Source organism: Tyto alba, unplaced genomic scaffold, assembly GCF_018691265.1.
Source record: "Tyto alba isolate M040663 unplaced genomic scaffold, T.alba_DEE_v4.0 Super-Scaffold_5, whole genome shotgun sequence".
NCBI classification, from domain to species: domain Eukaryota; kingdom Metazoa; phylum Chordata; class Aves; order Strigiformes; family Tytonidae; genus Tyto; species Tyto alba.
Window position 1 is genome coordinate 20,165,225 of NW_024881326.1, and position 27,870 is coordinate 20,193,094.

Here is a 27,870-nt window from a genome sequence, read left to right on the forward strand (position 1 = left end):
TGCCAGCCCTGCTCCCCTTGCTATATTCATTAGACATGTCATTCACTCGGCACAGTCATTGTTTTCTGTGAGAACGTACTTAAAATTCAGCAGCACACTCTTCCCCACATTTAAATAGAAACAGCGATTTACCCCCGGACATATATTATGCATTAAAACAGTATTTTAGGAATCGGAGTAAGAATTCACCTGACTCCTCATTTATCTATGGCTAATGAGCCTCCACAAGTCAGCCCCCCATGAACACTCCTGCCCAGACGAGAGCCACAGGGACCACGACACTGGGATGGCACAGGCAGAGGGGATAGAAAGGGGTCTGGGTAGTAACGCTAGGAAGCCCAGGTACCCAAAGAGAGTGGGGAATGATCCACAGCACCACTTGCTTGACAGCATCTGCCGGCATCGCCCAATGCAATGTGACATTTTGGTGTCTGGGATGGGGACATGACTTTATCTAGACCTTGCTTAGCTGCCCTGGGAATTTGAAGGGTTCGACGATAATAATAACTAGTTGTTTTTTGCGCAAGCTGCTTTTTATGCATCCCTGACTGTAAGAGTTAGAAGGAATCAAAGGCTTTGCAAACCTTCTGGCAGCTTTAGGGATCGCAGCCCACTGTGAGCGGAGAGGAGAGGGAAGAGCTCTCCTGGCCTCTGAAGCCTTCTCCTCCTTGGGGAGCTGCGAAAAGTTATTTCTGCAATATTGCAACTGGATCAGCCGAGGAGGAGATGACACGAGATTAATGAAATAATAGTGCTCTGTGGGCTGAGCGGGGAGCAGGGCAGGATATTGCCCTAGCAATGCTCTTGGCAACTCGCTGAGCATCAGGCAGGGGAAACCACGGACGCCAGGCTTCTGCCTCTGACTTTTTGCCACCAGCAGCAAGGACTTCTTCTGCCTGTACTTCTCTTGTGCCCTTGTCTCCTCCTGAGCAAGGGAGGGTCGTTTCCAGGTGCAGAGACAAGTTACTCGGTGATGGTGGGTGCAGGAGCACCAAACCACAGCTCGCTTTGGCCACCGAATGTTGAGCGCAGTGCTTGGTATTCATTTATCCAAACAGAAACATCTCCTAAATTTCTCTGCAAATGTTCCTGAGGTATCCACGTCCTCTCCTTATTGACTGCACTATTGCAAGCATTATCTGCTGAAGACGAGTGTTCTCACATGCGTGATGGATAACACCAATAAATCACGGGGTCACACTGCCACCAGGGAGATCCTGCCAGGGAAGGGCTGCGAGGGCACCCGGTGATGGGTTTTTGGGACCCCCCCCCGGGCCCCCCTGCAACTCGGAGCAAGGCCAGGGTCTGGGCTTGTCCTGCCCTGTGCACCAGGAGCTCCTCAAGGGCTCAGCCACCTTCTGCAGACACCGGTTTCTGCAAACAACCCCTGCGCACGTTTTTGGGTTGGTTTGGTGTTTTTGTTTTTTTTTTTTTGCCTGCTTATCCCAGTAAATATGTTTCAGTTAATCCAATTTGCTCTCACATTGAGTAGAGTCAAACACAGCAGCTGCCAACCAAATATTAAAGATCCAAAAAAATAAAAAAGCAGCTCCAGCCCCTTGCTGGCGGTTTGGGAGAGAAGGCTCGGGGCGGGCATCCACACATGACAGGGGGCAAGCAATTCCCTTGGCCCCCCGAGACACAGCTGGGGTACGCTCGTGACCCGCAGCAAATAACACAGGGGTAAAGGACTAAATCCCATTTGGACGTCCTCCTCTCCCATGTCGCTCTGGGTTATTTAAGAGTAAACATGTCATTTTCTACTTTTTATTCTTTCCCTTTTGCACTCGATTCCTGCCACTGGTGAGTGAATTAAAAATCAAACCCTCCAAGCCCAGGTTTCCAAGCGGTCTGAAGACACACCCTGGCTCTGATCCAGGTCTAGCAAGTCACCGCAGTTCCTGCAGCGGGACAGGGCCAGCTCTGGGATCAGACGGGCCCGGAGCAGCACAGACCTGGGCTCAGCAGAGCCGGCAGCTGCCGCACGTTGACTGAAAGCCCAGAGCCCAACGCTTGTAGCTCTGAAATGCAGATCCAAGTCCGAACTCTGGGCGAGAGCTGTGCCCAGGGCGCAGGCACACGGGCAGCTGCTGCTGGCTCTGCCCGGGACCATGGCAAACATCGAGGAGGACCGAGACAAAGCAAGAGCCCGGGGCCACCGTGGTCAGGCAGCATTTGGAGCCAAGGGCAGGCACCACGCACCGCCACGAGCCTCCGGTCCCCCCCCCTCCCTCCCAAGCACCCTACGGGGGCTCCAGCACTTGCAGTGCCACGTGGTAACAGCCTCCCACCGGGCTCTCTAAACACCCCACCAGGAGCCCATAAATCCCCCTCACTGTGCCAGGGCCTCGCAGGAGCAGCATCGCTTTCCCCAACAAAACGACTCCTCATCTGCACCATCTCCGCAGACACCGGGGGCAGGGGGTGAGGGTGATGGAGGGGTTCCCCCCCACCCTGGATGAGTATGGGCAGGGGAGCTGCTTTGTCCCCCTCCCAGGACACTGAGCTGGAGGCAGAGAAGGGTTTCTGCACACCCCACAACCCCCCCCCTCCCCCCCAGGGCATGAGGTTAGAGCAGGCGCCAGCATCTCTATTGGAAAACCTACCCCTGCAGAGCTCAATTGATTTTTTTTTTAAATTAATCTATTTACAGCCGTAGAAGTTGAGCTAGCTTTAGGTGCTATTTAAGCTGCTTTCCCTGTGCCTCGCATCCAGCATTTGCATGGTGGGATTAAGTCAGACAGGGAGAGCGGGAGCAGAGGCACGAGCGCCTTTGGGTGCTGCTGCCTGATGTCTGAACACCCAGAGCAAGGGCTGAGCCTGGCAGGAGCCAAGCCCCCTCACAGCCCTCCATCCTGCATGCCCAAAGCGTCCCCCTGCCAGGGCACAGCTAGGGAAGCGGCAAAGGAGCCCCAAAAGCTTCGGGGTGAAGCATTGGAGGGCCGGACCCCACCAGCCTGATGTGCTCCAGCCCAGCAGGACCCCCACCAGCCTCTACCAGAGACCCTTCATGCTTTAGAAAAAAGCTTAGTGGGGAGAATTTCTCCTCTCTGTCGTTAACCTGACATAATGTCTTTCCTGCTGGCAGCTTTCAGGCTCAGCAGGTTTGTTATAAAATTCATTATCAGATATTGCAATCACAGTCACCTTTATTGGGCTCTGCATTTACAATAATTAGGCCAATAAACACTGATTTATAAAAATGACAAACAGGAACTCCCAGTAAGCAAGAAAAATATGCTTTCTTTAGTGAGCAGTTTCTCACAGGACAAAAAAAAAAAAAATAAAATGTAAAAAGACAGAAACCAATCACCATAGCTGATGGCAAAGTTAAGCAGGTTCTCCTGGGAATTTCTGCTGCCCAGCCAAGACCTCACCAGGGACAGGCCTGGGGTGCAGACCCCAGGGCCAGGGGCTGCACTGCTGGGGTGCGTCTCCCTTCCCAAGGGCTGCAGCCCCCTCCTGCCACAGAGCGGAGACAGCCGGGGAGCGGGGGAGATGCTGGGGGTGCAACAGGAGGAGAAGATTGCAGTAGGTGGCATGGAGAGGGAAAGAGCAAAGAGGGGGCGGGAGGAACCGGGAGGGAGTGCAGGAACAAAGCAAAGGAGGAGAGAAAAATCCAACAGAAGGGAAGCACCTTGGAAGGGAGGGAGGGAAAAAGTCCCTGCCAGGTATAGCAAACGGAGAGCAGACCAATAGGAAAGAAAGAAGGTGAGATGGAGCTTCAAGCTGTAATGTTAGGAGAAAAAAAGAAGACCCTCAGCAGGAGGGAAGGAGAGAGGAGAAAGGGGGGGTGTCACCTGAGAGGAGGCAATGCAGATGCTTTCTGCACGCCCAGAGTGCTCCAAAGGCAGACGGGGCTGGGCTCAGCCTGCTGCAGATGGGCTTTGTGGGGCACAGGCTGGGCACAGCCCCGCTGCAGCAGTGGGGGCGTGGGGTGGAAGGCGAGGGCAGACACGGGGTGGAAGGGTGCCGTCACGATCCCAAAGGCAAAGACTCGCCAAGCTGAGCTGCAGCCAGCCCAGCTGCGGGGGAAGGTGGCTGCGAGCTTGCAGGGCACCCAACGGGGCCAGCCACGGCACCAGCGACCCAGCACCACGCAGGGTGCAAACCAGCCCTCCCACAAAGCCCAGGATGGGCACTGGGAGAGCCCCATCCAAGGGCCAGCGCTCCGGGACTCGGGCACTTCCCAAGAGGGTAATAGCTGAGTCACCTGGGTTTCAGCAGGGCCTGCGGTCGCGGTGGGACATCAACTCCTGGGACAACCCACAGCAGCTCCCAGTACCACCAGACACAGCCCTGGAGCACCAGAAACTCCCCGGCTTGCCCCCAACAGCCAGCCCACTCTCTCAGGTGGGCGAGTGGCATGTGCCATGGTACATCATCACCGATATGCTTATCATCTCCCCTCCGCACCCCCCTTTGCAGCCCATCTGTGAGCACACACGGCTGATGAGGAGGAGGAGGAGGAGATCCCAGAGCAGCGCCACGGCAGCACAGGCACACAGCCCAGCCTGGCACAGGCGCTGCTCCCCTGCGGGAACGGGGCAGGTTAATGCCCACGGTGCTGCCACGACCCCACAGCTCCCACCTCCCCAGCGCACACCGGAGCCTCCTCCAGGCTCTGTTCCTCACCTTTTCCATCTCTATTCATTTTCCTTTGCAGAGCCCCAGCTCTCAACACGCCATGCTCCTGGAGCTGCCAGCAGCAGCACAGCCCAAACCCCACCGGGGCCACCCCATCCCCTATGTACCCTCCAGGCAGGGGCAGCTGAGCAGCATTAGCTCTAACGACCTTTGCTCATGGGGAGCACCCAGTGCCACAGTTGGAAGCATGGCTGGAGTGCTCCCGCAAAGTGGGCACCCCCCTGGGGGGGGAAGGTGAGCGTCAAGGGGGCAGCCATCCCACAGCAGCACCAGCCAATGAACCCCAAAATTTGTGGAGTTACAGAGCCTCCCACTGCTTCTTCCCATCTGGGGCATAGATGGGCAATCATGCTGCCTTTGGTTCATTTTATTTATTTTATTGATTTTTAAAATAACTACTTTTTTTTCCAAAAGGCCCCCGGAGCCGTGAGCAGCTTGGCTGTACGTATGAGAGCTGAGAAAGAGGCAGCAGCTGAGCTTGAGGGGCAGGGAAAGCAGGTAAGGCTGCACGGAGACATCGCTGAGAAAGGACCAGGCAAGCCCCCATCTCCTGAGCCTCGGGGTCTCCCCGGAGGCCTCGGCACAGCCGGGAGGCCAGAGCATTCATCCTCCCATCGCTGGGACACTGCAGCTGCGTGTGGTCTCAGAGGATGAGGGAAAACGATGCTTGCAGCGTCACAGCGTAATTAATTGCAAAGGCCATCAATGGGAGATTTAATGACAATCGCAGAAAAAATTAACTGGGTTGAAATTCTTCGGTTTAATGGATACCTTCTTGATTGGTAGCATTCAGGAGTAATCTCAACTCTGTCTTTACTTGGTTTAGTAAGTAAACATTAATACGTATATCAAGTGACAGAGTAAAGTAATGCAGGAACCTATGTGATACTGAACTGATTCAGTAGGAAATGTTCGATATGTTAATTAAATATTTTAGGTTTACCAAGCAGTGATAATACACTGGTTATTCTCTTGACCCAATCCCAGCACAATGTAGCCATTTTTACCAAAAATTTTCTTCTCCCTGCGGGTTTCCCACTGTTGAGTGCACGGCTGCAGTGAGATACAGACCCTGCAGTCCCTCAAAGGGGAACCTGGTGCCTCTCCCCGCACCGATTCGGTTACCACTGCTGCTGGAGAAACCCAGAGCAGCCATCCGTCCTGCGACGGATCCACAGGCTGCAGCATGACACCTGCACTTGCTCGAGACACCAGCCTGGCCTCGTCCACCTCCTTCCCCTGCACCTCGGACGCAGCCATCACAAAATTACCCGCTTCTAATCAAGCAGGCTGGCAATTAGCTGCTGCTAGCGGAGCGCCTGCATCACCCCCAGCAGCCGTCTGCTGCCACGGACATGGAAACCAGTAACAGCCCCTGTCCGGTGGCTTTGGGCGGTGGGCACTGGGGGGGCCATTGCAGCAGGGCAGAGGGACACCCCGGCCCCACGCTCCCCAAGTTACCCTCTTCTCAGTTTCCTTTCTCGCACATCCGAGAGGAGCTGTAGACTATTCCTTCAGATCTTAACAACCCTTAAACTATTTTTAATAAAATGCTTTTCAGTGTGACACCAATACACGCGTAGCTTCCAATTACATTTTAGCACTCCCAGTAGGAAGTAGCTCTTTATTGGGAGAAGTGACTTATGATAGTGCAGGATTATGGGTTTGGTCTTTGCATTACAGATATTCGAGGCCTGGTGAAAATAAAAACTGCTCAGCACGTATTCTGTAGATGAGCTAAGCCTTGTGCACGGGGAAGCATTTCGGAAGAAGTTAAGTGTTTGAAATAAAACCATGTAGTCATCTAGTAGAAAAGCGACATGAAATTGTTATTTATCAAGATGAAACCAGCATTTGGATAAAGTTCTCCAGCACTGTTAATAACTTCTGTTGACGAGGGAGTCGCAACAGCAGCAATGAGGTATACATCCCCCTGAGCTCAGAGGAGCTGGATTTTTCATGGGCTGTGAGCAAGGAGAAGTGTGTGTCTTTAGTAATAACTTTCTGAGTGGCTCCATCAGAACAGCCACCACGAATTTATCTTTTTCTATTCTCTCCAAAAGATTTGTCAGCTTTGAATAATCTGCTGTGGCTGCAAGAGTGCCACATGGCCACGTGCATCTCCAACATGAAGTCCAACTCCCCTGAGCAGTTTTATCATAATGATTAAGTTTCTTAACTTAAATCAAGGATGTCTCCGGAGTTCCCTATGACAATGTGAACTCAAGATAAACAATGAATGATGAATAGGCCAATTACTGAAACCTCCCTTCAGCTGAGGCCATATGTGGCTAGTTGATAAGAGGAGGCATGCGTCCTCTCATCTGGCAAATGTTACAGAAAATGGGATGGTTTGAAGCAGAGATGGTTCTGTGTAATCAGGCACTGGCTAATGAGCAATTTCTTTTTATTTGTGATTTTTGCCTTTCTCTCTTTAACGTTCAGGATGTTGGAAGTGGGGAGGGAGCCAGCAGCCCAACTAAAAATCTTCACCCTGGTATAAATCACTGCCCTGTGCTCCTGCAAGGGGTCCCAGTCCAAGACCCCGAAGCACCAGGAGATGGCTAGGGGCTGTGTGACGGTTCTGCACAGTTGCCCCGAAGGCAGGGAAACCTTTCCTGAGAGACCCACCCAAGCCAAGGGAACCGCCGTTCCACGCACCTACCAGCAGCCTGCTCAAAGCTTCGTGTGTGCGACGGCAAAGTGAGGCAGTCACCTCGGACCACGGCTGCAGGGCCAGGGGACAGACGCCTTGAACCACGGATGCGGCACCCCAGACAAGCTGTAAACCAGCACTCTGGGCGTATTTTTGGGCTGGAGCACCTAACAGAGCAAAGCAAGAAGGCATTTCCCCACTGAGAGACACCGCCCCCCCCCCCCCCCCCAGCAGCCCCCCAAGGAGAAGGGGCAAAGGCTGGGGGGGTTGGATGCAGCGGGGCCCCCCCAGGTGCTGCGGCTCTGGGTGGCTCCCCCAGCTCCGTCCGGGAGCGGGTGGCACCGCGGCCACCTCACCGCCCTGCAGTGAGAGCCGCCAGGCGCCGCATCCCGCAGTAAACGATATGATTTACTTACTACCCATGGAATTGCCCAATTAATTCACTATCCACATTAATATTATGGCTCATTTTTAACTTTACTGTCTCCATCGTTCCAATCTAGCGCTGCTCAGAGATGCTGCCACCGACCTTAATGGGTTTTTCATTACAACAAAGAGCACCGTATTAATCACGACGGGTTTTCAGCTCGAGGTTGCTGCCCCGAGCCCCACCGCTTTGGGGAGCTGCTTTTTAGTGGTTCAGGGACCTATTTTATTTCTGCCGGGCTTCTCGCCCCTGCTCACACCATGTAGGAACCTTTGTCCTGTCCAGAAGGAATTTCTTGGTACAATATTTCCGGGCACCAAGATTTTATGCAGCAGTCAAGCTACGCTGTGGATATGATGGATTTTTCCAGGCAAACTGGCATAAGAAGTAGAAAACTGAAAGGATGCACCAGTCGTAGCCAATGAGCCTCTTATTGTCCTGTATAAAAATCAAATGCCTTTTAATCATTTCAAATGTTCTTCTGGGTATCAATTAGTCACACATTAATATCAGTATTGCTTCTCTTCCTCAGTTCACATCAGATTAAATTCTCCCCTGTCATATACACTCACACTCATTAGCTTCAAGGAAAATTAGTGATTGTTCCCTCTTCACTGGCATTGATGGGAGATTTCCATCAGAACTGCTTTTTACAGAGCAAACCTGATTGTCATCTTAAAGAGATTGAGGGGGTTTTCCGCCAAAATTGTTGTCTTTTCACAGAAAATCCTTTTTTTTTTTTTTCTTCCTCTGAAACCCTGAATGCTGAGCCAGAGCATTGAGGAATTGGGGGGGGGAAGCATTCCTGACCAGCATTATCCTGTGGTTTCTGTCCCTCTCTCTGCATCCCAAGTATCTGTCTCCCTGTCAGGATCCAGCCCACAGCTGCTGAGGGGAAGGACAGTTTGGGTTGCACAGGGTTTTGTTGCTGTCAAAGGCTGTCCAAGGCTGGATATTTATAACGCTCTCTGTGGAGAGCTGGGAGGGTCTCATCCTGCTCCCTGCCCTGCCCCGGGGGACGGGACAGAGGGGCTGAGCTGGCTCCGGGGCTGCATGTGTATGCATGTGTGCGTGCATACGTGTGCATACGTGTGCATGTGTGTGTATGCGTGCGTTGTGTGTGCTCACCCCCACTGCTCCCCATCCCTCCGGGCCAGCAGTGTCCAGTTTTCCAGGCTGCAACAAAACCAGGTCTCCAGCCCAGCAGTGGGACCCCGACCCCCCCCCGCTCCCTGCCTCTCCCAGCACTCGCCAAGCGCTGGAAGGGACCGATGATATTTATTGAGTTTTATTAACTCCCAGCCCTGGGAGGTTCTCACCTCTTCCAGCTAATCCAGACGCCCGACTCCTGCCAGAGTTACAGTGATTGCCATTAAAAATCTTGACATTTACCTTATAACAGTAATAAAATAATAATGCCTAATTTGGTTTACGAGTGGTATTTGCAGTGTTTCCTGTGCCTTGAGTGGGGGATATTGTGAAGATCGCTGCTCTGCTGATCAATTATGTCTGCTTAACGGCGCTGCTGTAATTCTTTCCTGTAATCATAACCATCTTTCAGTAGAGCTGCTCCAAAGTTTTCCTTTGAAACTGTAATTTTGACAGGAAAAGAAAATGTTTTCAGATACTTCAGTTTCCAGTGAAAAACAAAAGCTTCAGAGGTGAAACTTTTTGCTGAAAAGTGAAGAAAGACAAACCTGGTGTCTGCACAGATTCACTGCATTTAGATTTCAAAAATGTTTCAGCTGGTTTCAAACACTGCCTGTGGTTGCTTTCCACTAAAAAAGGGCATTTCTCCTCTAAATAACCCGCTGTCTTTCACTCGTCAATATAATTCCCTTCTGTTATTGGCCTCTCAAATATTAAAACCCCTGTGGTGTGTTCGACATTCCAAGCAATTGCTACCGAGTCGAGGGCAGGGGTGCTGGCCCGGGACCTGCGCTGGGAGCCCAAACCCCTTTGCAGGGAGCCCATACACACCGGGCACGCACACCCCCTGCACACACACACATGCACAACACTTTCCCCAAGCTCTTCAGCAGCTCTGCTTCTGTCCCGCTTGGATTTACCCTGGGGCTACAGGCAGAGATGCCCCGACACGTTGGCAAAGCCAGTGCCGGACACGCTAAAAGCAATTTCTCTCTCCATTTCTCACCCTGAGCAAAACTCGAGGTGGATTTTCCTTTTTTTCAGTGCAATTTTAATTAGTGCATGATGCACTCTGGGTTTTTATGAGAGTAAACAGCTTGGAAAAACAGTACGTGCCAGCTCCTCTCCACCAGGGAGCCTCATCCTGTTCAGTCTAGAAACTTCACGCTGGATTTCTGAAAGCCTTTCTTAAGATGGGTTCATTTCCATGAAGAAACGGTACTATTTCAGCAAATGGAAATTTCTGAGCCTAGAAAAAAAAAAAAAAAAAAAAAATAGTCAGGAAATTCCTGCCTAGGTCATCTTTGGGGCAAGGCTCTGCACAAAGAGGGTGCGGGATGGCAGAGCCCCCCGTGGGGAGAGCTCTCGGGCGTCACACCGCTTTGCTGGGGGCTGGCAGGGAGCGCAGGCACACGCACGCCCACGCACACGCGTGTGCACGCACAACCCACCCAAGGGCGCAGACGCAGGCGTGCGGGCGCACACCCACTGCGTACGCACACGCCCGTGTGGGTGTGGGTATGCACACGCATGCCCACCCGTGCCCACGCACGCACCCCTGCCCCCCCGCCACGCCACGCAAGCCCCCCGCCGGCGGCTCGCGGGCTGCCCCCGCTGCAGAACCCCCCCCCCCCCCAACCTTGCCCACCTAAGCACAGGCAAGCAGCCCCCCCCGAAAGCAGCAAGTGCCCTTGGAGAGCCTGGGCACCCCCAGCCGTCAGTGCAGGGGCAGGAGCGGAGCTGAAACGAAAAACTGGGCCCCTGGACGTGGCCGAGGGACACCGCGCGGCGGAGCTTCGCGCGGGCTCCTCGCCCAACGCGCGGGCACGGCTTGCACCCCGCGAGCAGCAAACACTGCAGGGGCACCCGGGGCCCAGCAAGCTGCGGGGGGAAAGCCGGCTGCCCCCGTCACGGGGGGAGGCAGTGGCCCAGCCTTCCCCGCCGCATGTGCAGCCCAGAGCCTCTGTAACTCCACCTCGGAGCGGGCTCGCGTCCTCGCACACGGAGGAGACCATGGGAGGGACGGCTCGGGAGAGCCCGGAGGATTGCCGCTTTCTGGACGTAAGTTCATGGCTTGCTTTGCCACCGTGCAGCTTGTCAGCGTGATAAATATCCGACAGGCGTGCGCGCTCGTCCCGCCCGCAGCCACCAGCAGACCTCTGGCTATCGCTGTTTTGTCGTTAATTAGGCAGAAGCGTCCAAGGCGCGAAAGAAGACCTGCACCAGATACCAGATCTGCGGACTGCTCTTCAGCGTGCTGCTCGTTTCTCTTATTCTGATAATTTTTGGTGTCAAATACCTCTGGAACCCAACGCCCAGAAAAGTAAGTAAAAACTCTCTGATCCAGAGTTTCTGAGTTCCACTTCCCCAGACAGAGCTGTGTGTGTCCCGTCCCCCCCCCCCCCCCGACTCACTGAAACTTTTAACTACACCCCAAAACCCAGGCAATTGTGCAAAATGCATTTTCTTAGACCACAAGCATTCGTGGGACTTTAAAAAATCTTTGTATTATTCATAACTAGCTTTTACTTTACACAGGCTGGGTTTTTTTCTGTCACCACTTTCTTTCCCTAACTGACAATTACAGGGGATGGGAGCTACACCACGAAGAGTTAAAGTTACTCTTATTTCACCGGCAGCAAATTTTATGACAAGTAAGAAAATATTTTCCATTTCATTTCAATTATCTTGCCAGAAACTGGTGGAAAAGTCATTATGCCACCGCATAAAGAGGAGAGAAAGCCAGGACGCAGTGGTGATTGATTGTCATGGATTATATTTCTTACTTTAATGTGTCTGCAATGTGAGGGGATGGTGAGACGGATTAGCTTTTGGAGGAGCTCCTGCTAACTGGATTGTGCTCGTTTATTCCCATCTCCCCAGACGGACGCCGCTGTGAGTGCTGAGCGTGCCGGGGGCAGCATCTCTGCCCACTCCGGCCAAGATCTTGGCAATTTTGCCAAAATCCTTTCTTTTTTTGTCCCATACCCCAAGCAAGTCGCTTAACCTTGAAGCCAACCGCCTGCCCGGTGCTCACCATCCTCCTCCCCTTTGAGTTACCATGCTCATCCAGGAGGCCCCGCTTTGCACCCTGGCGCCGGCGGGCTTTGTCGCCTCTCAAGAACGTCTCCAAAATTCCCGTGCATAGCCGAGGCGGCCTCTTTCCCACGGTGGCATCTCCTCTCTCCTCCCTGCCCCATGCCGGAGCCGCGCCAGCCCGGCCAGGCCGCCCTCCCGCCGGGCAGGGGAAGCACCCCGCTTGCCGGAAACTTTGTCTGCTTATCAGCAAATAGAAATGAATACCCCTCAAAATAAAAGAAAAAGCAACAAAAGCCATATGTGCCTCCAAGCTCCTGCCAAGACGGTTATAAAGTCTCTACTGTTCCTCGAAAAATAGGGTGCCTGCCAGCCGCGGGGGGAAGAGGCTGTTAACCCCCGGAGGGGAGGTTTTCTCTGAGCCGGCAGCACAGAGCCGTTGCCGCAGCCTCAGAACGGTTACGCAGAGCGCCAGCCTTCGGCACCCTCACCAGCGGGCGCTGGCGGAGGACGGAGTCCGCTGGAATTTCAGAAAGCCCTTCGCAGCCCCTGATGAGTGGGCAAGCAAAGCGCGAGGCCGCAGGCAGGCAGGGATGTCCCTGCGGTGGGGCTGCAGACTGGCGCTCCCGGCGTCCGGCATCGCCGCGGCCTCCGCGGCCGTGGGGCTGCGGCTTCTCCCGCCGGCCCGGGAGTGCCCTGGGAAAAGCGGGATGGGGGAGGCTGGAAGTTCCAAACGCTCAAAAATATGAACCAAGGGGAAGGAAACTCTTTAAAGAACAAAAACCCCTTTGAGCTCCCTGCATACAACTGGAGAGTGGAAAAAAATCTTTAAAGAAGACTTGTTCCTCCGAGGGGTGGCCTTGGACATGACACTGCCCTCGGCACGGCAGCACCCGCGCTGGCCGGCACAGCCAGCGAGGGAAGGCAATGAGTCAGCTAACGAGGGGCTCGTCGTGGCCTCACAGGGGGACATATTTCAACGATTCGCGAGCAAGTGTCATTTTTAGCCCTATAAAACATCTCGCAGCTCTCTGAGCAGCACGGAGCCGGCAAAGCTCAAATGGGTTAGCTGGCCACTGCACTGGCGAATAGTAATTCTTCATAAATGGAGAGGCACTCGAAGGTAAGGTGCCACCTGGGATCCTACCCTCCTAGAAATTATTTATGGCACCGTGCACATTTTGTCAGTCAAAACCAGCAGCCCTCCAGCCATTTTAGGCTTCAGATTATTTTTGCCATCTCATAAAATACACTGACAGCTCTATATCTTTATAAAAGCCTCCTGCTGACTAACAGGAGATGCTCATGGCTGCCAAGGCGCACATTGCTCCTCTAATTTTTAAGCAGGGGTAAAGGTACCCGGCAGTCACTGCTGGCACAGTGGTTGCAAAGTGGGGGATACTGATGCTGAAAACATTGCTGAGAGGCTTTGAACCCCCTGATGGGGAGGGATATGCTAAAACCAAGGGGCTGTGAAAGGGGGTTTAGGTTGGGACTGCAGGCAGGGCTCCTGCCCCACACCTGGGTATTGCTGTGGGGCCAGGGTGCTCCTTCCCTGGCTCCATGGCTGTGCCGGGGGACGAGCAGGGCTTTCCCGTCCCCGTGCCTCCATCAATCCCCTGTGCCCTGTGGACTTGAGGGATTCTGCACAAGCCCTTTGCTTCCACACGACATCGTTTGATTTGGGAAGCGAGACTCCCCAAGGCTCGCCAGCTCTCGCTGCGCCAGTAGAATCATTTTTGTGCTTCAAACAGCATCTGCCACTACTCATCCTTTAAGGGTCAGGCATCCGTGGAGACTGGAGGGCTGCCGGGCTGGCTGAGTGCGGCGAGCACCTGCGAGGAGGAGAGGGCTGCTCCCCCTGGCGCTGCTCCCACCGGCTCCCCGCCGGGATGAGTGCCACCGGGAAGCCGGCTGCTACGCCCCGAAGCTCTTCAGCAGCCCTCGAGGAGGTCTTTAATCCTCAGGCAATCCCTGATCTCCTCCAGGCAGATAGAGGCTTCTACCTCTGCCTTTCCAGGAAAAACAGAAGGCACAGAGCTGGAGCTAGCGAGCCGGGAATAACACAGTGGAGCAAGGCAGCTGGGAACACAGGGATGGAGCAAGAAAGACGGGGACACAGTGATGGAGCAAGCAAGCCATGGATGCAATGATGGAGCAAGCAAGCCATGGATGCAATGATGGAGCAAGCAAGCCAGGGATGCAATGATGGAGCAAGCAAGCCAGGGATGCAATGATGGAGCAAGCAAGCCAGGGATGTGATGATGGAGCAAGCAAGCCAGGGATGCAATGATGGAGCAAGCAAGCCAGGGATGCAATGATGGAGCAAGCAAGCCAGGGATGCGATGATGGAGCAAGCAAGACAGGGATGCAATGATGGAGCAAGCAAGCCAGGGATGTGATGATGGAGCAAGCAAGCCAGGGATGCAATGATGGAGCAAGCAAGCCAGGGATGTGATGATAGAGCAAGCAAGCCAGGGATGCAATGATGGAGCAAGCAAGCCAGGGATGCAATGGTGGAGCAAGCAAGACAGGATGAAGGGAAAGCGAGGTCCCTGGGGCTCAGTCCAGCCTGGGACATAAACAAGCTCATGCCACAGAAAGCACTGGCAAAGTTTGAGCCACGGCGAAGCTCCTGGCGCAAGTGTGGGATGAGCATCTCCCAGGCTTGGCACCCACGTCCCCCCGCAGCCTGGCCCCATCCTGCCCTTCTTCCCAGCCCTGGTGCCTGGGAGGTGCCTCTCCTTGTGCCACCCAGATGGTCGTCCTGGCTCCGAGCCGGGGTGCGGGAAGCAGCCGGCCCCGTGGCCGGGTACCCAGCGTCAGCGGCCGTGCGCCCAGCCCCAGCCTGCTCGCCCACCGGCCGGCGTGTGAACTGGGGCGGGGGCTGAGCGGACCCCTGTGCGGTTTTGGCCCTCACAGGTTTACGACATGGAGCACACGTTCTTCAGCCGTGGCGAGAAGAAGAAGATTGTGATGGAGATAGACCCACTGGCCAGGACGGAGACCTTCAGGAGCGGGAACGGCAGCGAGGAAATCCTGGAGATCCATGACTTCAAAAATGTGAGTGCGGCAGGGTTTGTGCCCGGGACCTGCCTGCCATCTTGCAGCAGGACCGGCGGGATCCCTTAGGACACCGCTGGGTCTCTGGAGCAAGCCCCAGGATGATTTGCTTCTGCATCAGGTAGAGCAATGCCCAGATGCAGACTCTCTGGGGAGGCTCTCAAAGGAAAGGAGATGTGTATCTACATAAGCTTCCACCAGTATTTAATAGTGGCGTGATTCAGTTCCAGCTAAATACATCTTAAAAGCAAGACCTAGTTACTGGATTTACCCTTGCAAAGGAACGCAATCATCATAAATCTATCCGAGTCCAGTACATTTGTCTGTCTGGAGAGCATTAAAACCTCATGACAATGTTGTAGGCTCTCTCTGAAACCTAATTAAAATTTGTAGGGAAATACCCTGTGCAGTGACATATGGCAAAATTTTCAGCTAATAGCCTAGCAGGAACTGAGGGCTGAATGTTCATATAACCATAACGGTCAGATGCTATTCTGCATATTTTTATTTATGATAACTAGCGCTCGTGATAGTTATAAGGAGAAGGGGAACAAAGTAAAATTTTATGACTATCTGCCTTAAAATATTTGCAAAAAGCCCAATTCTCCCAAACCATAAAACGCAATATCCCTTAGGAGAACCTGTTAGTACATCTTAGCACCGCTGCTGAACAGAGTTTGCACAAAAACATCAACAGGAAAAATACAGCTAAACCCTCATCCAGCTGTACCCTCCATACAATGCAGTTATTTATCCTCCTGCTTTGCCCTGACTGCGGTTTTTTTTTTGGTGTTTGTTTTGATGCTGTAGGGAATAACTGGCATCTTCTTTGTGGGACTTCAAAAATGTTTCATCAAAACTCAGACTAAAGTCCTACCTGAGACGACAGAGGCCAAGATCCCTGAGCTCGAGGTAGGTAAATAAAACAGGACAACCCTCTGCCCTCGGTGAAACCCACTCCTCTCCTTGGCGTTGGGAGCGTGGCTGCCATCCCCACCACCCTCCCACCTGCTCCAGCCTTCCCAGAGATGCTGCAATGAAGAAATAATGAGTTATGATCACTTCATAAAATGATCTTATTTCAGAGGATTGCTTCTAAAAACAACAAGTGGAAAGAAACAGGATTAGACAGCCAACAGGCAAAACCCTCTCAGCACAATACCGGAGATCAAGAACAATAATCCTGTTGTAGTCAAAAGGTCGCAAGGCAGCTCAGGATTAGCAGGCACCAGAAAGTCAATCAAATTGTTTTCTCCAAGAATTGAGCCTCATGTTCTCAAACAGAATGAGGCAGAGGCAATGAATTTAAAAGAGCAGACGCATTTAAGAAATGCAATTTGAGAAAGTGCTTGGCGTACAGCCCTGGGAGGTGGGAAGCACCGGGCTGGGGCCACCTCCCTGTCCTGCATGGACCTTCCTCCCCCACCCACGTGCCTCATTGCTTCTTACACCCGTTCAACTTTGGCCCACCATATCCTGCTGCAAGGAGTCTCACACTTCGCATGCTGTGTGGAAAAAAGTGTTTGACTGCATATTTTAACCCCTCTAGGCCGACGTACCCTGGGGCGATGGCTCAGACCCTTGAAAGCGGGGTTGTCTCGTCTCCCAGCCCCGGGGTGGCACAGCCCCAGGGCACAGCCCTCCCACCTCCCCATTTGCAAGATGAAGGGTGTTAGCAGATTGAATCCTCCCCCCCCACCCAAGGAAGACATTGCAGATAAAATGCCAGCAGGACACGTGTTTGAAATGAAGCGTGGGCAGAAAAATTTCCCTGAATCGTGACCCAAATTCTCAGGCACCGATTCTTTGATTATGCCATAAGAAGCTAATAGATCTTTTTGGCTACCATCGTAAAAGGGATACGACTTCCCAGGCTTTAGCAGAACATTGCCCCAGGTAGAGAGCTGAAATGTAAAACGGAGTGAGATAAATGTAGATTTAAGCTCTAGTCATCTCTTCCCAGAGCCCACGCACTGCCAGGCCCTTCAGGCAGCACCTCCCCAACCCTGTGGCTTCCACCAGCGACTCCCAAGACAACTCAGACTGGGTCAGGTTGTGTTGGCTCTTTCCTAAGACTTCCCAAAGCCATAAGGAAAAACTCTATAAGGAGAAATACATCTCCAGATGCCTTCCAGAGAGAAAAATGTCATTTCCCAGCTTTCTCTATGGGCTACCACCACCAACATACACAACGTTGCCTTGGCAGGTAGCTCAACATAGACCCATCCAATAATCTTTATATATCTCCCTCCCTAAGCGCCTGCCAAAACACACCATGGACTCATGCAACAGCAGAGACATGTGGTATAAATCACAGAATAAGGCCGTGCAAAGAATTTCTGTGAGGAATAAATTAAAGTGTTCGATCACAAAATCGGTAGCAGAAGGAGAAAGAAATTAAGTAGTAAGAGCAAAGCCGAGAGGAGATGTTTTAATCTTGGGTTTTAAATGAGCTGGGGTGCTCCAGAAGGCTCCTCCAGATGGTGGGGACTGCACAGGAGAAGGCTCTTGAAGCATGATGAACGGAGGGAGGAGAGAGCAGGGTGGTGTTGGCTGAAAGAGGACGGGAAAGAACACGGCTCGTGACGGGTCTGTCTGTGTGAGGACCAGTGGGGTATTGCATGTGCACCCAGTGAGCACCACGAGCCAAGGCAGACGAAGTCCAGCGAGGGGAGAGGTGCCTCTGGGTGAGATAAGGCGAGGAGAAGCAGCCAGCGGTGGGGGGAGGGAGTCTCACCACGCCGCGGTGAAATCTCACTCTTCTTCCAGGGAGAAGAAATCACGACCACTTACTTTGAGCAGTCCGTGGTCTGGGTGCCTGGCGAAAAGCCCATTCAGAACAAGGAGTTCCTGAAGAGCTCCAAAATTTTTGACATCTGCAGAAACGTAACCATCTACTGGATCCACCCCACGCCCATAGCAGGTACAAGGAGCACCCTCCTCCCCAAAGCACTCGTGATCCCCCTCGCCAGGAGCAGCCCTGCCGCCGGCCCTTGTCCCCCCCCTGCCATGTCCCCCGCCGTGACGTGGTGGGAACCCATTTCCACAGCCTTGTTTTACATCTCAGATATGAACACAGTGCTGGCCACAACCACGAGAGAGCATGGCCAATGGAATAGCAGGGGCTGAAGTCTCTCTCTGCAAAGCGCTTGTCTCTGCTGGCTCCCCACTGCCCTGTGCTTTGCAGGGTGGCCACCCTCCTCATAACAAGGCAAAAAAAAACCAGCCACCAACCCTTTGTACCTGCAAAGAAGCCAGCACTGCTGGGAACTGGGACGCCTAAATTCTCGTCGCCGCATGAACATCAGAGCATGAGCAGACATCTGCATCTAAATCACACGACGGGGTTGCCACCTCCAGCTGCTCACTACACAGCCCTCACAGAGGTTGTGGCCTCTGAGATCTGCCAGCGTAATTACCCGCTCTCTCTAACCCACTTCTATCCGAATGAGCTAGTTTAAAAACCCCTACCGAGAAAACTCTCTGCAATGCAGTCGCAGAGGCACATCTCATCCCCGAGTACCAGTCGGCTCACAGCCACCGCTGGTCCCGGGGGCAAGCAGGCATCCGAGATCCTGGATGCAGAGGGAGGCTGCTGTCCCCTTTCTGCTTCCTCAGTCCCCAGTTAGTCCCCATCTGCAGCTGAGCTTCAGCAAAGGAAATTAATGTCACTGTGGGTCTTACCTAAGCCGTGGGGGCTGAAGCTGGGCCTAATTTGCCCCAAATCATGTCGCTTTGCTGGGGATCTATAAATCCTGCCCCCAACAGCAGAGCCCACGTTGAGGACATGCTTCGCCACGCTCACCGCCCCATGCAGGGGATGCCAACACCACCCACGGGCACCCACCACCCATGAGCACAGGGAGGGGACAGGCCACGTCTTCTCTACCTTCTCCTCCTGCCATATTATCTGCTCCAGCTCTTCTCCCAGGTTTGGTAAGAACAGGAGGCAATGGAGTGCAGCTGGTTTGCTGGTGGGCTTTTCTTGTACCTTGGCACCAAATTTTGGTAGAGAGATCAATGCCTGCTGCTGCATTTGTCCCTCTGCTCCCTGGTTGATGACATCAACGTTTGGGCTCTTCCTGTAGCTCCTGAGCTGGCCAACCTTGAAGGGACAGAAGAAGAAGACCCTGAGCTGCTGACGGATAACCAGAGCTGGCTGCACAGGGGGAGCGAACACGAGGTGCGGAAGGACGCGCAGCCAGGGCCCAAGCGCCGGGCACGGCAGCTCACCGAGGAGGACCTGCCCATCAATGACTACGTGAGTGTGGGGAATGCACCCCGGGGTGCCCTGGCCATGGTCTTGGGGTGTCCTGGGGTGTCCTGGTCGTGTTCTTAAGGGACACTGGTGATGCTCCTAGGGTGTCCTGGCCACAGCCCCAGGGTGTCCTGGCTGTGCTGCTGGGCTGTCCTGGTTGTGCTCTCGGGGTGCCCCGGCCGTGTTCCTAGGGTGCTCTGCCCATGCTTCTGGGGTGCCCAGGCTGCCCTCCCAGGATGTCCTGTCCGTGCTGCTGGGGTGTCCCGGCCGTGTTCCCCGGGGTACCTCGGCCACACGTCCCCCTCACTGCGCTGTCGCCGGCTCTTCCCGACAGTCGGAGAACGGGCTGGAGTTCCACCCCTTGTGGGATGAGCGAGGCTACTGCTGTGCCCAATGCCGCCGCGCCAACCGCTACTGCCGGCGGGTCTGCGAGCCCCTCCTGGGCTACTACCCCTACCCCTACTGCTACCAGGGCGGGAGGGTCATCTGCCGGATCATCATGCCCTGCAACTGGTGGATCGCGCGGATGCTGGGCAGGGTGTAGCACCCGCCGCGCCGCCCCCGGCGCTCGGGCGCTGCCCCGTGCCCCCCTCCCACCTTGCCACCCATCTGGATGCGTCCTGATGGAGCCGACGCGCAGGTCGTTACCTGCTTGATTACCGGTGAGGTGCCACGTGTGCACCGCCTGTCCCCCCGGCATCCTGCGCTGCTCCCGCAGGGCTGGGGGAGGCCGTGCTCGAGTGCATCGTCGCCACGCTGAGCAGCAAGAGGCAAACAATAAACGTCTTGTATGAGCGATTGCAAAGAAAATGGAAAGTCGTTTAGTCTCAGTCTGTGATGCTTAATGGGTCTGAGAAGTGATCTAATTGCTCGGCTGCCTTGTCACGAGCATCCATAACTCAGGTACCGGGACTGCTGACGCTTGCCTCGCTGGGGACGTGCAGAGGTCCCTAATTTGCTCCCTGATGGAGCTGGTAGTTGCTCAGCACATCCCAACCCTCTGCTCTGGTGAGCTCTAATGTGCTCGGTAGTTATTAGTGACAGCTCAGGGGTGGCACTGGTCCCCTCAGGAGCGATGTGCAGCGTGGCAGTGGGCAGGCAAGGCAGAGGTGGGAGTGGGCACAAGGAGCCCCTGGGGAACCGGGCAGCCAAAGGCAGAGGGAGCGGAGGCCACCGAGTGCCATCAGCTGTCCCCAGCCAAGAATCAGGCAAAACCCGAGCTGCAGGAGACAAAAAAAAGTCCTTGGCACCGCAGCCACCATGAGCAGGACACTGCCTGCAGCGGTGCTGAGGGCTAACAGCCAAAATCCCCGTGTACCCCCCATGCACCCTGCCTCTGCTCAAAGCCTCGGTGCTCAGGCCAGACTCCAGGTTCCAGCTCTCATCCCAAGGAGCTGGCTGCTGCCAGGACCTTTGACATCCCGCGGGTGTCACCAGGTGAAACGCTCTCAGCGTCTCCGAGGGAGCGCACGCTGCCACGGCCAGTGCTTTCCAAGGAAACACCTGGACAGACAAGCCTGCTCAGCCACGCGTACAGAGGAGGGAGCAGAGGTCAGGCTCTGCTTGCTGCCACTGTGCCGGGTGCTGGCTGTGGTGTCCCCGGGACTGCCAGGCCCTCCCCGCATCCCTGCGGCTCCCACGGGGACACGGGCACGTTTTAAGGGCAATTCCCTCTATTCCTGTTCGCAGCTGTGCTGACAACATGGTTAAAAACCTGCGAGTGTGGTGAAGCAGAGCTCCCCGCATGGCATCCCAAGGGACACCAGCCAGCCTTGGGGACACCAGGCGCCTCTGTCAAGTCCTCAGAGGCATCTATCCCCCTGAGTGGGGAGGTCCGAATGGGGCAGGGATGTGTGAAACCCACCCAGCTACAGCTGCTGCAGGAACCCAGAGCCCCGAGGCCAGCCAGAGCTGCTTGTGTCCCAGCTCAGTGGGTCCAGCTGGGTCACCAGAGTGCATCCAATGCTTTCTCCAGGACAGCGGTGTCCCAAGACTGCCTGGCATCTCCCCCAGCACATCCCTGTACCTCCAGAATGTCACTGATGTCTCTTCAAACTAAAGTGCGGTGCCTATGCTATTTAACTGGGTAAAATCTACCCCCCTCTGACGGCCGCAGTGCCTGTCGCTGGCTGCAGGGACGAGCAGGCTGGACAAGCCTCCGCGCTCCCCAGGTCGGCGCAGAGTCACTGCTGGGTTTCCTGCGCCAGCTCAGAAACCATCGGGCTCCCCGTGCCACCCTCTGCCAGCACCATCCCTGCCCGCCCAGCACCGCCTCTGCCCGCGGAGCCCCTCGCAGCCAGCGCTGCCCAGCAGCATTTGCTGGAGGAAGGGCCACCACTCCGACCTGAGGCTTAACCTCTCCTTTTACGCCCGCCTTGAGGCAGCCCCAGCAGCCACCCGGCTGCTTCAAGCCCCGGCCCTTGCGAGTTGGGTGCTTGAGACCCAAAAGTCCCTCAAGCTCGGCAGGAGGGGAGTTTCACCCCACCCCTGCAATCAGGCTCTGCAAGGCAAAGGCGTGCTGGCCAGACAGCCCAAAAATGAGCAGTGCCAAACGAACATAAAAGCTGAAATCCACGTTTCTTGCCCTGGGGAGAGGCTGGGGGCGCAGGCAGCTCCAGCAGCGCTGCCCTGGCCTTTGCTCCAAGCAAGCGGCCGGCCGAGCACGCACACATTTGCACGGGGCCAAACTCACCTGCCCGGCTCCTGGGCTGGGATGCTCCAGGCCTTCTGCTTCAGTGCTGTTACACAACCGCCGCTATGAAGAAAATTCAATTACAGAAGATATTTGTAAGCGCAAGTGCACCAGTGAGCACCAGGGGAAACACGAGCTGCAATGGTCCAGAGGTCACTGACTGGCCCGGGGCAAGTGGATTATCTCCCAGGGGGGGGGTTGCTGTTCTTTGCAGTGACTCGAGCAGAGGAATTTCCAGGAGATGAAAAGAAAAGCCAAAGTGGTTTCATAGAGTAAAATATCTTAATATTTATTGTGTCTCAGGACAAAAGAATTCTACTCAATACACAAAACGAGTTAAAGCAGCATATAATACTGACAATCAAGTCACAGCTGACTCGGTGCAAGGACACCTACCAAGGTAAAGGCACCAGGAGCTACATCACCAAACCTCGCTACAGCTTACAAAGAATCACTACAGCCCGTACTTAAAAAAGTACAACTATAAAAAAGTATACAAAACCCAGGGCAGGGATGAGAGAGAGCTTGGCAACAAGCCGAGACCTTGCTGAGCCAAGGGCTTCAAGCAGGCAGGGCTGCGATTTAATGGGGGGCAGCAGTCCCATCTTGAAAGCAACCCCCCCGTCCAGAGAGGGAGGGGACTTCGAGGGGCTGCCAGGGGTGAGGGGAAGTATCACTTTCCCAGCAGAGGCACCACAGACGAGTGCTGGGTGTCCCACGGGGCCGCCGGCCCGGTCGGTTTGGCACGGTACGGCACGGCACGGCACGGCACGGCACGGCACTCGAGCGCGCCGTCGAGGCAAGAGCTGGGGGCCGCGGCGCCGGGAAGAGCACGCCTGCTGTAACCACCGCAGCTACACTAATTATCCCACACGGTGGCACAGCGGAGTAGTGTTAGGACAAGTCCCTGAGCGCACCAGGACAGCTGCTGCACTCGTTTCTATGAGCTAGTTGAGAAAAAGGTCAGTTCAAAGCAAGATTTCACCAAGCGGCGTCCAGGGGAAAACTGGAGGCGGCGGCATCCTCCCCCGTCGCGGAGAGCATACCCTGCAACGCACAAGACGAGGCATTAATGGCCAAGGCTGGATTTATACGCAGCTTAAAAATGACACAGCAGGCAGAGTCTTGCAGGTGCCCTCTGCCCCTCCACGCGGTACCCGCCGCCGTGCCGAAGGTCCCCAGGGGAGACCAGGCAGCAGCCAGGGAGGCAGAGGCAGCCCGCCGAGCACAGACGTACCTGGCCACAGCCACAGCGTGCTGGGGGCCAGCTACACCATCTCGTACTGATTGTTTGTGATGTACTGGGACAGGCAGCAGGCCAGAATGATGCCAACCAACTGAAAAAGAGAAAAAAAAAAAAAAAAAAAAAAAAAAAAAAAAACATATATCAGAGGTAGCCAAAAAAAGGATGTGGTGTTTTAGGGGAAAAGCCTGAAAAATTGCGGCAGAGCATCAATTTTGTAAAATCCAAGGATTGACAGCGGGATTTACAAACCACAACATGGGCTGCTGGCTGCTGCACCCTGCTTTGGACTGAGAGAGGCTGAAGCAGAGGATCCTGGCAGGCATCAGCCAAACAAGCTCCTCACAAGAGACGCTCTGCATCCCATCCTGTTACATTTCGCTTCACGAAGCGTCTACTGTTTTATGGTAATTTCAGAGATTACACAGATATCAAGAGCGTCACAGCCAATTACACAGGCACTGGAGAACAGCAGCCACCTCTCCCTGCTGCAAGGACGGCGGGGTAGCAAGGTTGCTGGTTTTGCATCAGCGTCTGAAGGACACGTTGCTGTTATTACAACGTGGCCTCCCAGCCCCCGTGCAGCCATTTAGGGCCAAATCCTGCAGGAGTTCGACCTACACAAGCAAACTTGGAGGCACATTTGCATGATGGGTCCCTGCCGGCCACGCGACACGGCAAGGCTTGCTGGAAGAGCGATAAAAGCCAGGAGCTGGTTACAGTTCTCGAGCCAGGCATCAGGAGAGGTAATTGTGCAGCTGGGAGGGTGCAGCTCACTGTTTGTGTGTCCGTCACGTCTCGGTGACCCCACGGCGAGCACAGCCCGACTGAGGAGGAGAGCGGGGTGAGCAGAGCAGAGCGGCTCCGGCTCTGGGGCGCTCCCAGCCGCAATCAAAAGCGCTTGGTAGCACAGGCTGCCAGTCGGGGGCTGTCGGCTCCCGCCACTCCCCCAGGTCAGTCCATCCGTTACAGGAAAGGCACAGCGACATGGTCATTACGGGAGAAATATCTTGGCAGGGTTCCTCCTCCCCACGCTGGCGCGGTCAGCCGGCGGTGCCGGGTGGCAGCGCCTTGAAGCTCAGGCCACGGCTTCTGCGTGCCGGATCAAGAGGAGGGGAAATTCAAGCCCCTCCAAAGTCAAGGCCAGCCCAGCTCGCCCTGCAGCTGCCTAGCACCGAGAGCCCAGCAAGTTTCCCCAAACCAGCTAAAGAAGGGACGGCTGCACATCCTGCAGCTCCCGCTGCTGTGCATCGGAAAACCCTCAGCACCTCGGGAAACCCCGGCGCGGCGTCAGCGTGCCTGACACGGCGGAGCTGGGGGCAGGGGCCTCTCGTTTCCTGACGGAGCAGGGGCTGGCTCCCGCAGGAAGCCTCCTACGGGATGAAGTAAAGGAGAGGTTGGGGAGCGGGAAGATGCAATCGCGGGGTCAGGAGGGGCGCGGGGTGCGAGCCGCCGGCACCAGCGGTGCCCCACGGGCACTCACAGGGACCCAGGGTGATGACAGAATGCCTCCCTGATAAAAAGGGAGGTCGGTGGGTGCAAAACTGATCCCTGCCAACAGCAAACGCAGGGAGTTTGGCCGGCACAGCGCAGGCTCCGTTTGTTTATTCTTGAAGCCAGTTGTTTCCAACAGGAGCTCTTCTCAAATAACCTGGGCTCATGGAAACAGAGAAGGTGCTTCACGCCTGGGTTTAAGAGACTAGAGACTGCACAGTGCTGAGATTAAACCCACGGGGAACCTGCAGAATAGCTGCTCATCCCTGGCTGAAACAGGCTGTGCCTTTTGTACAGACACCAGACTGCACAGAAATTAAATACCTCTGGAGGCACACTAGCTTCACTCTGCACTATCCCCCGTGCCAGGCAAGGGAGATTTACCTGGAAGCACGCGACACCAAAGGAGATTCCAGCCACAACACTCATTTTTGACTCCATCGTTGATGTCACCAGGAAAAAACAACCCTGCAGAGGAGGGAAAGCAAGCGCGTGGGTCCAGTGCTTTTCACCCCTCCAGGAGAACAAACCAGCACCTCCGCAGAGCGCTGGCAGCTCCAGGGGAAGATGCTTCCGCACGGGCTTCTGGCTGCCACCCTCCTGCCTGACCTCGGCAAAGTAACCTCCCTATCAGCAGGGCACCCAAGCAGCCTCCCCGCCCAGCTGCGTTATCAAGGGGAGCGCTGCCCTCGGGCTGTTCCCCACGGGAGCGTTGGGCTGAGCAAGGTGACTCATCAGGGGCACTCCTCTTGCATCACCCGTCCCGTCCCTGAGGGATGAGGTCACCGGCGCGCACCACCGGGTCAGGACTTTGCACGGCCGTGGGGAGACGTCACCACCGCCGAAACGAACTTGACTGGGAAATCACCTCCTTATTCAGCTCTTCTCCAAAAGACAGAGCCCCCAGCACAAACGCTTGGATCCAGCTGGTCCTTGGCCAGCAAGGAAGGAGTAGGGGGGACCTCAGACAAGAGGGAGGGCTCGTTCCTCCGTACCCTTCCCCTCCCTCCACCCCACAGGAGTCCCCAGGCCACAGGGCATCGGTAAGAGAAAGCAGTTCTCCTTTCAAGCCTCCCCGGGAAGGGCAAGCCCTTCTCCACCCGCCCAGCTCTGCCTTTCCCCGCCTCCGGGACTGGCAGGGAGATTTTTCTGAGTTTATCTTACATCCACAAACACTTTCAGCTTGGCTTTGCTTGGGTCTTTCAGATCCTCCTCTGAGCAATCGTCCTGGCTCTTGCAGCAGCTCTGGGGGATGCCCCTCTGGGTGAAGTATTCCGTCCTCTCCCAGTCCGAGTAGTTCTGCACCCCACAGCAGTGCAGCTGGAGGGGGAAGCACAGGGAAGCACATTCGGGAAGCACGGTCACACCAAGGCACTGACCCCCTCCCTCGTCCTCCCATCACTCCCATGGCTCCCCTGCCCTCGTCTCTCCAGGAACTGCCCCATCTCACCCAGCACCTCCTCCCAAACTCAAAATCCAGTGGTACAAATGCAGACACCGCTGGAGGGGTGTGGGGGGGCCAGGGGACCAGGCGCCAGCCCCGGGGGCACTCACAGTTCTCTGGATGGTGTCAACAGCCTCGCTGTGCCGATCCTTGGTTACGTTGTAGTCCCTCAAGGCCAGGTTGAGGTTGCTCTCAAAGTTTGTCTTAATCTGCAAGAGAGAGGTCTCTGGTCTCTGCGGCGGTGCCGTCCCCTCCCGCGCTCCGGGACCCGCGGCCCCACGTTAGTCACCTCTCGGTGATGGCAGGAATGACTCCGGCTGTGGCCGGCAGACGCTTCCCTGGCCACCCAGGCAATTAAATGCTGTATTAAAGGGCAGGCTGGGATGAGTTCTGGCAGCAGGGATGCTGCGTGTAATAACAAGGGCCTGCGTGCTGCCAACTCCCCCCCCCCCCTCAAACAGGCTGCTCTGTGGTGCAGGAACCCTCAGAGGAGCTTTAATTACAGAAATTATTGCAGAAGATAAACCAAAGCCAGAAATTAAAAGTCCACAGCTACTTCGCCTGTTCTGGCAGAGGGTCAGCGTGGTGTGCCAGGCCCTGCACTCAGCCTAGTCCTTACGGGGACCTGATGGGTCCTTATGGGGACCAAGCTGCTCTTTGGGCTGTTTTAACTCCATTTTAGCCAAACTAAGCACCGCTCTCAGCCGTACCTCTGTCCCTCCAGCAACATCTGCAACCGTACTTGGGTTAAAATCAGCATGAAACTTGCTCTGCAGTATCGGGACACGGCAACGGCCACCCAGACTCACCTCGTGTCTGAAGACGAACCCGACAACGGCGGCCACCAAGACGATGAGGAAGATGAGGGACAGGAGCATGGCGTACTGTGGGCAGAAAGGGTGGGATGGGGTAGGACGGGATGAGATGGGGTTGGGATGGGGAAGGATGGGTGGGGGAAGGATGGGTGGGGGAAGGATGGGTGGGGGAAGGATGGGTCGCGACGGATCGGGACAGGTCAGGAGGGGACAGGACCCCATCCCGCCCCGTCGGGGGCCACCCACCAGCTTGAGCATCCAGGTGCTGCCGCGGCAAGTGGCGAAGCAGCCGAAGGTGCCCAGGAGGACGACAACGGTGCCGGCACCCACCAGGACGAAGGGGACGTTGGTGGCCTTCTCATCCAGCAGGGAGAAGTAGACGGCCAGGCTCACCCTGCCCCAGACGCCCACGGCCAACAGCACGATGCCCGACACCTGGGGGGAGAGGGGACGGGCGGGCCGTGACTCGCGACTGTCGCGACAGGGCGGCGCGGTCGCGGGGGCGCGGGCGGCCCCGCACTCACCCAGAAGACAAAGGTGTAGGTGAGCAGGACGCTCTTGAGGCAGGTGATCACCGGCTTCGTCTGCAGCCGCCGCGACGGGGACGCCATGGCGGACACGGGCCCGCTCTGCCGGGACGGGGCGGGGCGGGACCGCGGCTGCGCGCCCCGCCCCCGCGCCCGGAGACCCCGCCCCCGCCCCGCCCCGCCGGGGGCGCCCGAGCGGCGGCGGAGGTTGCCGAGCGCTCACGGAATCGGCCGAGCGCGCCCGAAGGCGGGCGGATCCTCCCCAGCGGGGCGCCCCCTGCCTGCGCGGCACCGCCCCCTGCACCTCCCCCGGCCTGCGCCCTGCCCGATCAGTGGCACCCCTGCTTGCACCCTGCCCGATCAGTGACACCCCTGCCTGCACCCTGCCCGATCAGTGACACCCCTGCCTGCACCCTGAG

General features: G+C 55.7%; 2 protein-coding genes across 2 annotated transcripts; one reads left to right on the forward strand and one right to left on the reverse strand.

Moving 5' to 3' along the window:
• Window positions 1–10,600: 10,600 nt before the first annotated feature.
• On the forward strand, window positions 10,601–20,048 carry TNMD (tenomodulin). The gene is made up of 7 exons (XM_032982745.2): window positions 10,601–10,940; window positions 11,068–11,202; window positions 14,838–14,978; window positions 15,789–15,890; window positions 17,748–17,901; window positions 19,067–19,239; window positions 19,571–20,048. Exons 1-7 carry the CDS (start codon window positions 10,893–10,895, stop codon window positions 19,778–19,780), a joined length of 963 nt encoding a protein of 320 aa, XP_032838636.2. The 5' UTR covers window positions 10,601–10,892; the 3' UTR covers window positions 19,781–20,048.
• Window positions 20,049–22,196: 2,148 nt separating this feature from the next.
• Window positions 22,197–27,592, reverse strand: TSPAN6 (tetraspanin 6). The gene is made up of 8 exons (XM_042807517.1): window positions 27,449–27,592; window positions 27,171–27,359; window positions 26,919–26,993; window positions 26,220–26,318; window positions 25,830–25,985; window positions 25,050–25,133; window positions 23,166–23,265; window positions 22,197–22,975 (listed from the first exon to the last, which is right to left on the reverse strand). Exons 1-7 carry the CDS (start codon window positions 27,533–27,535, stop codon window positions 23,197–23,199), a joined length of 759 nt encoding a protein of 252 aa, XP_042663451.1. The 5' UTR covers window positions 27,536–27,592; the 3' UTR covers window positions 22,197–22,975; window positions 23,166–23,196.
• Window positions 27,593–27,870: the final 278 nt, after the last annotated feature.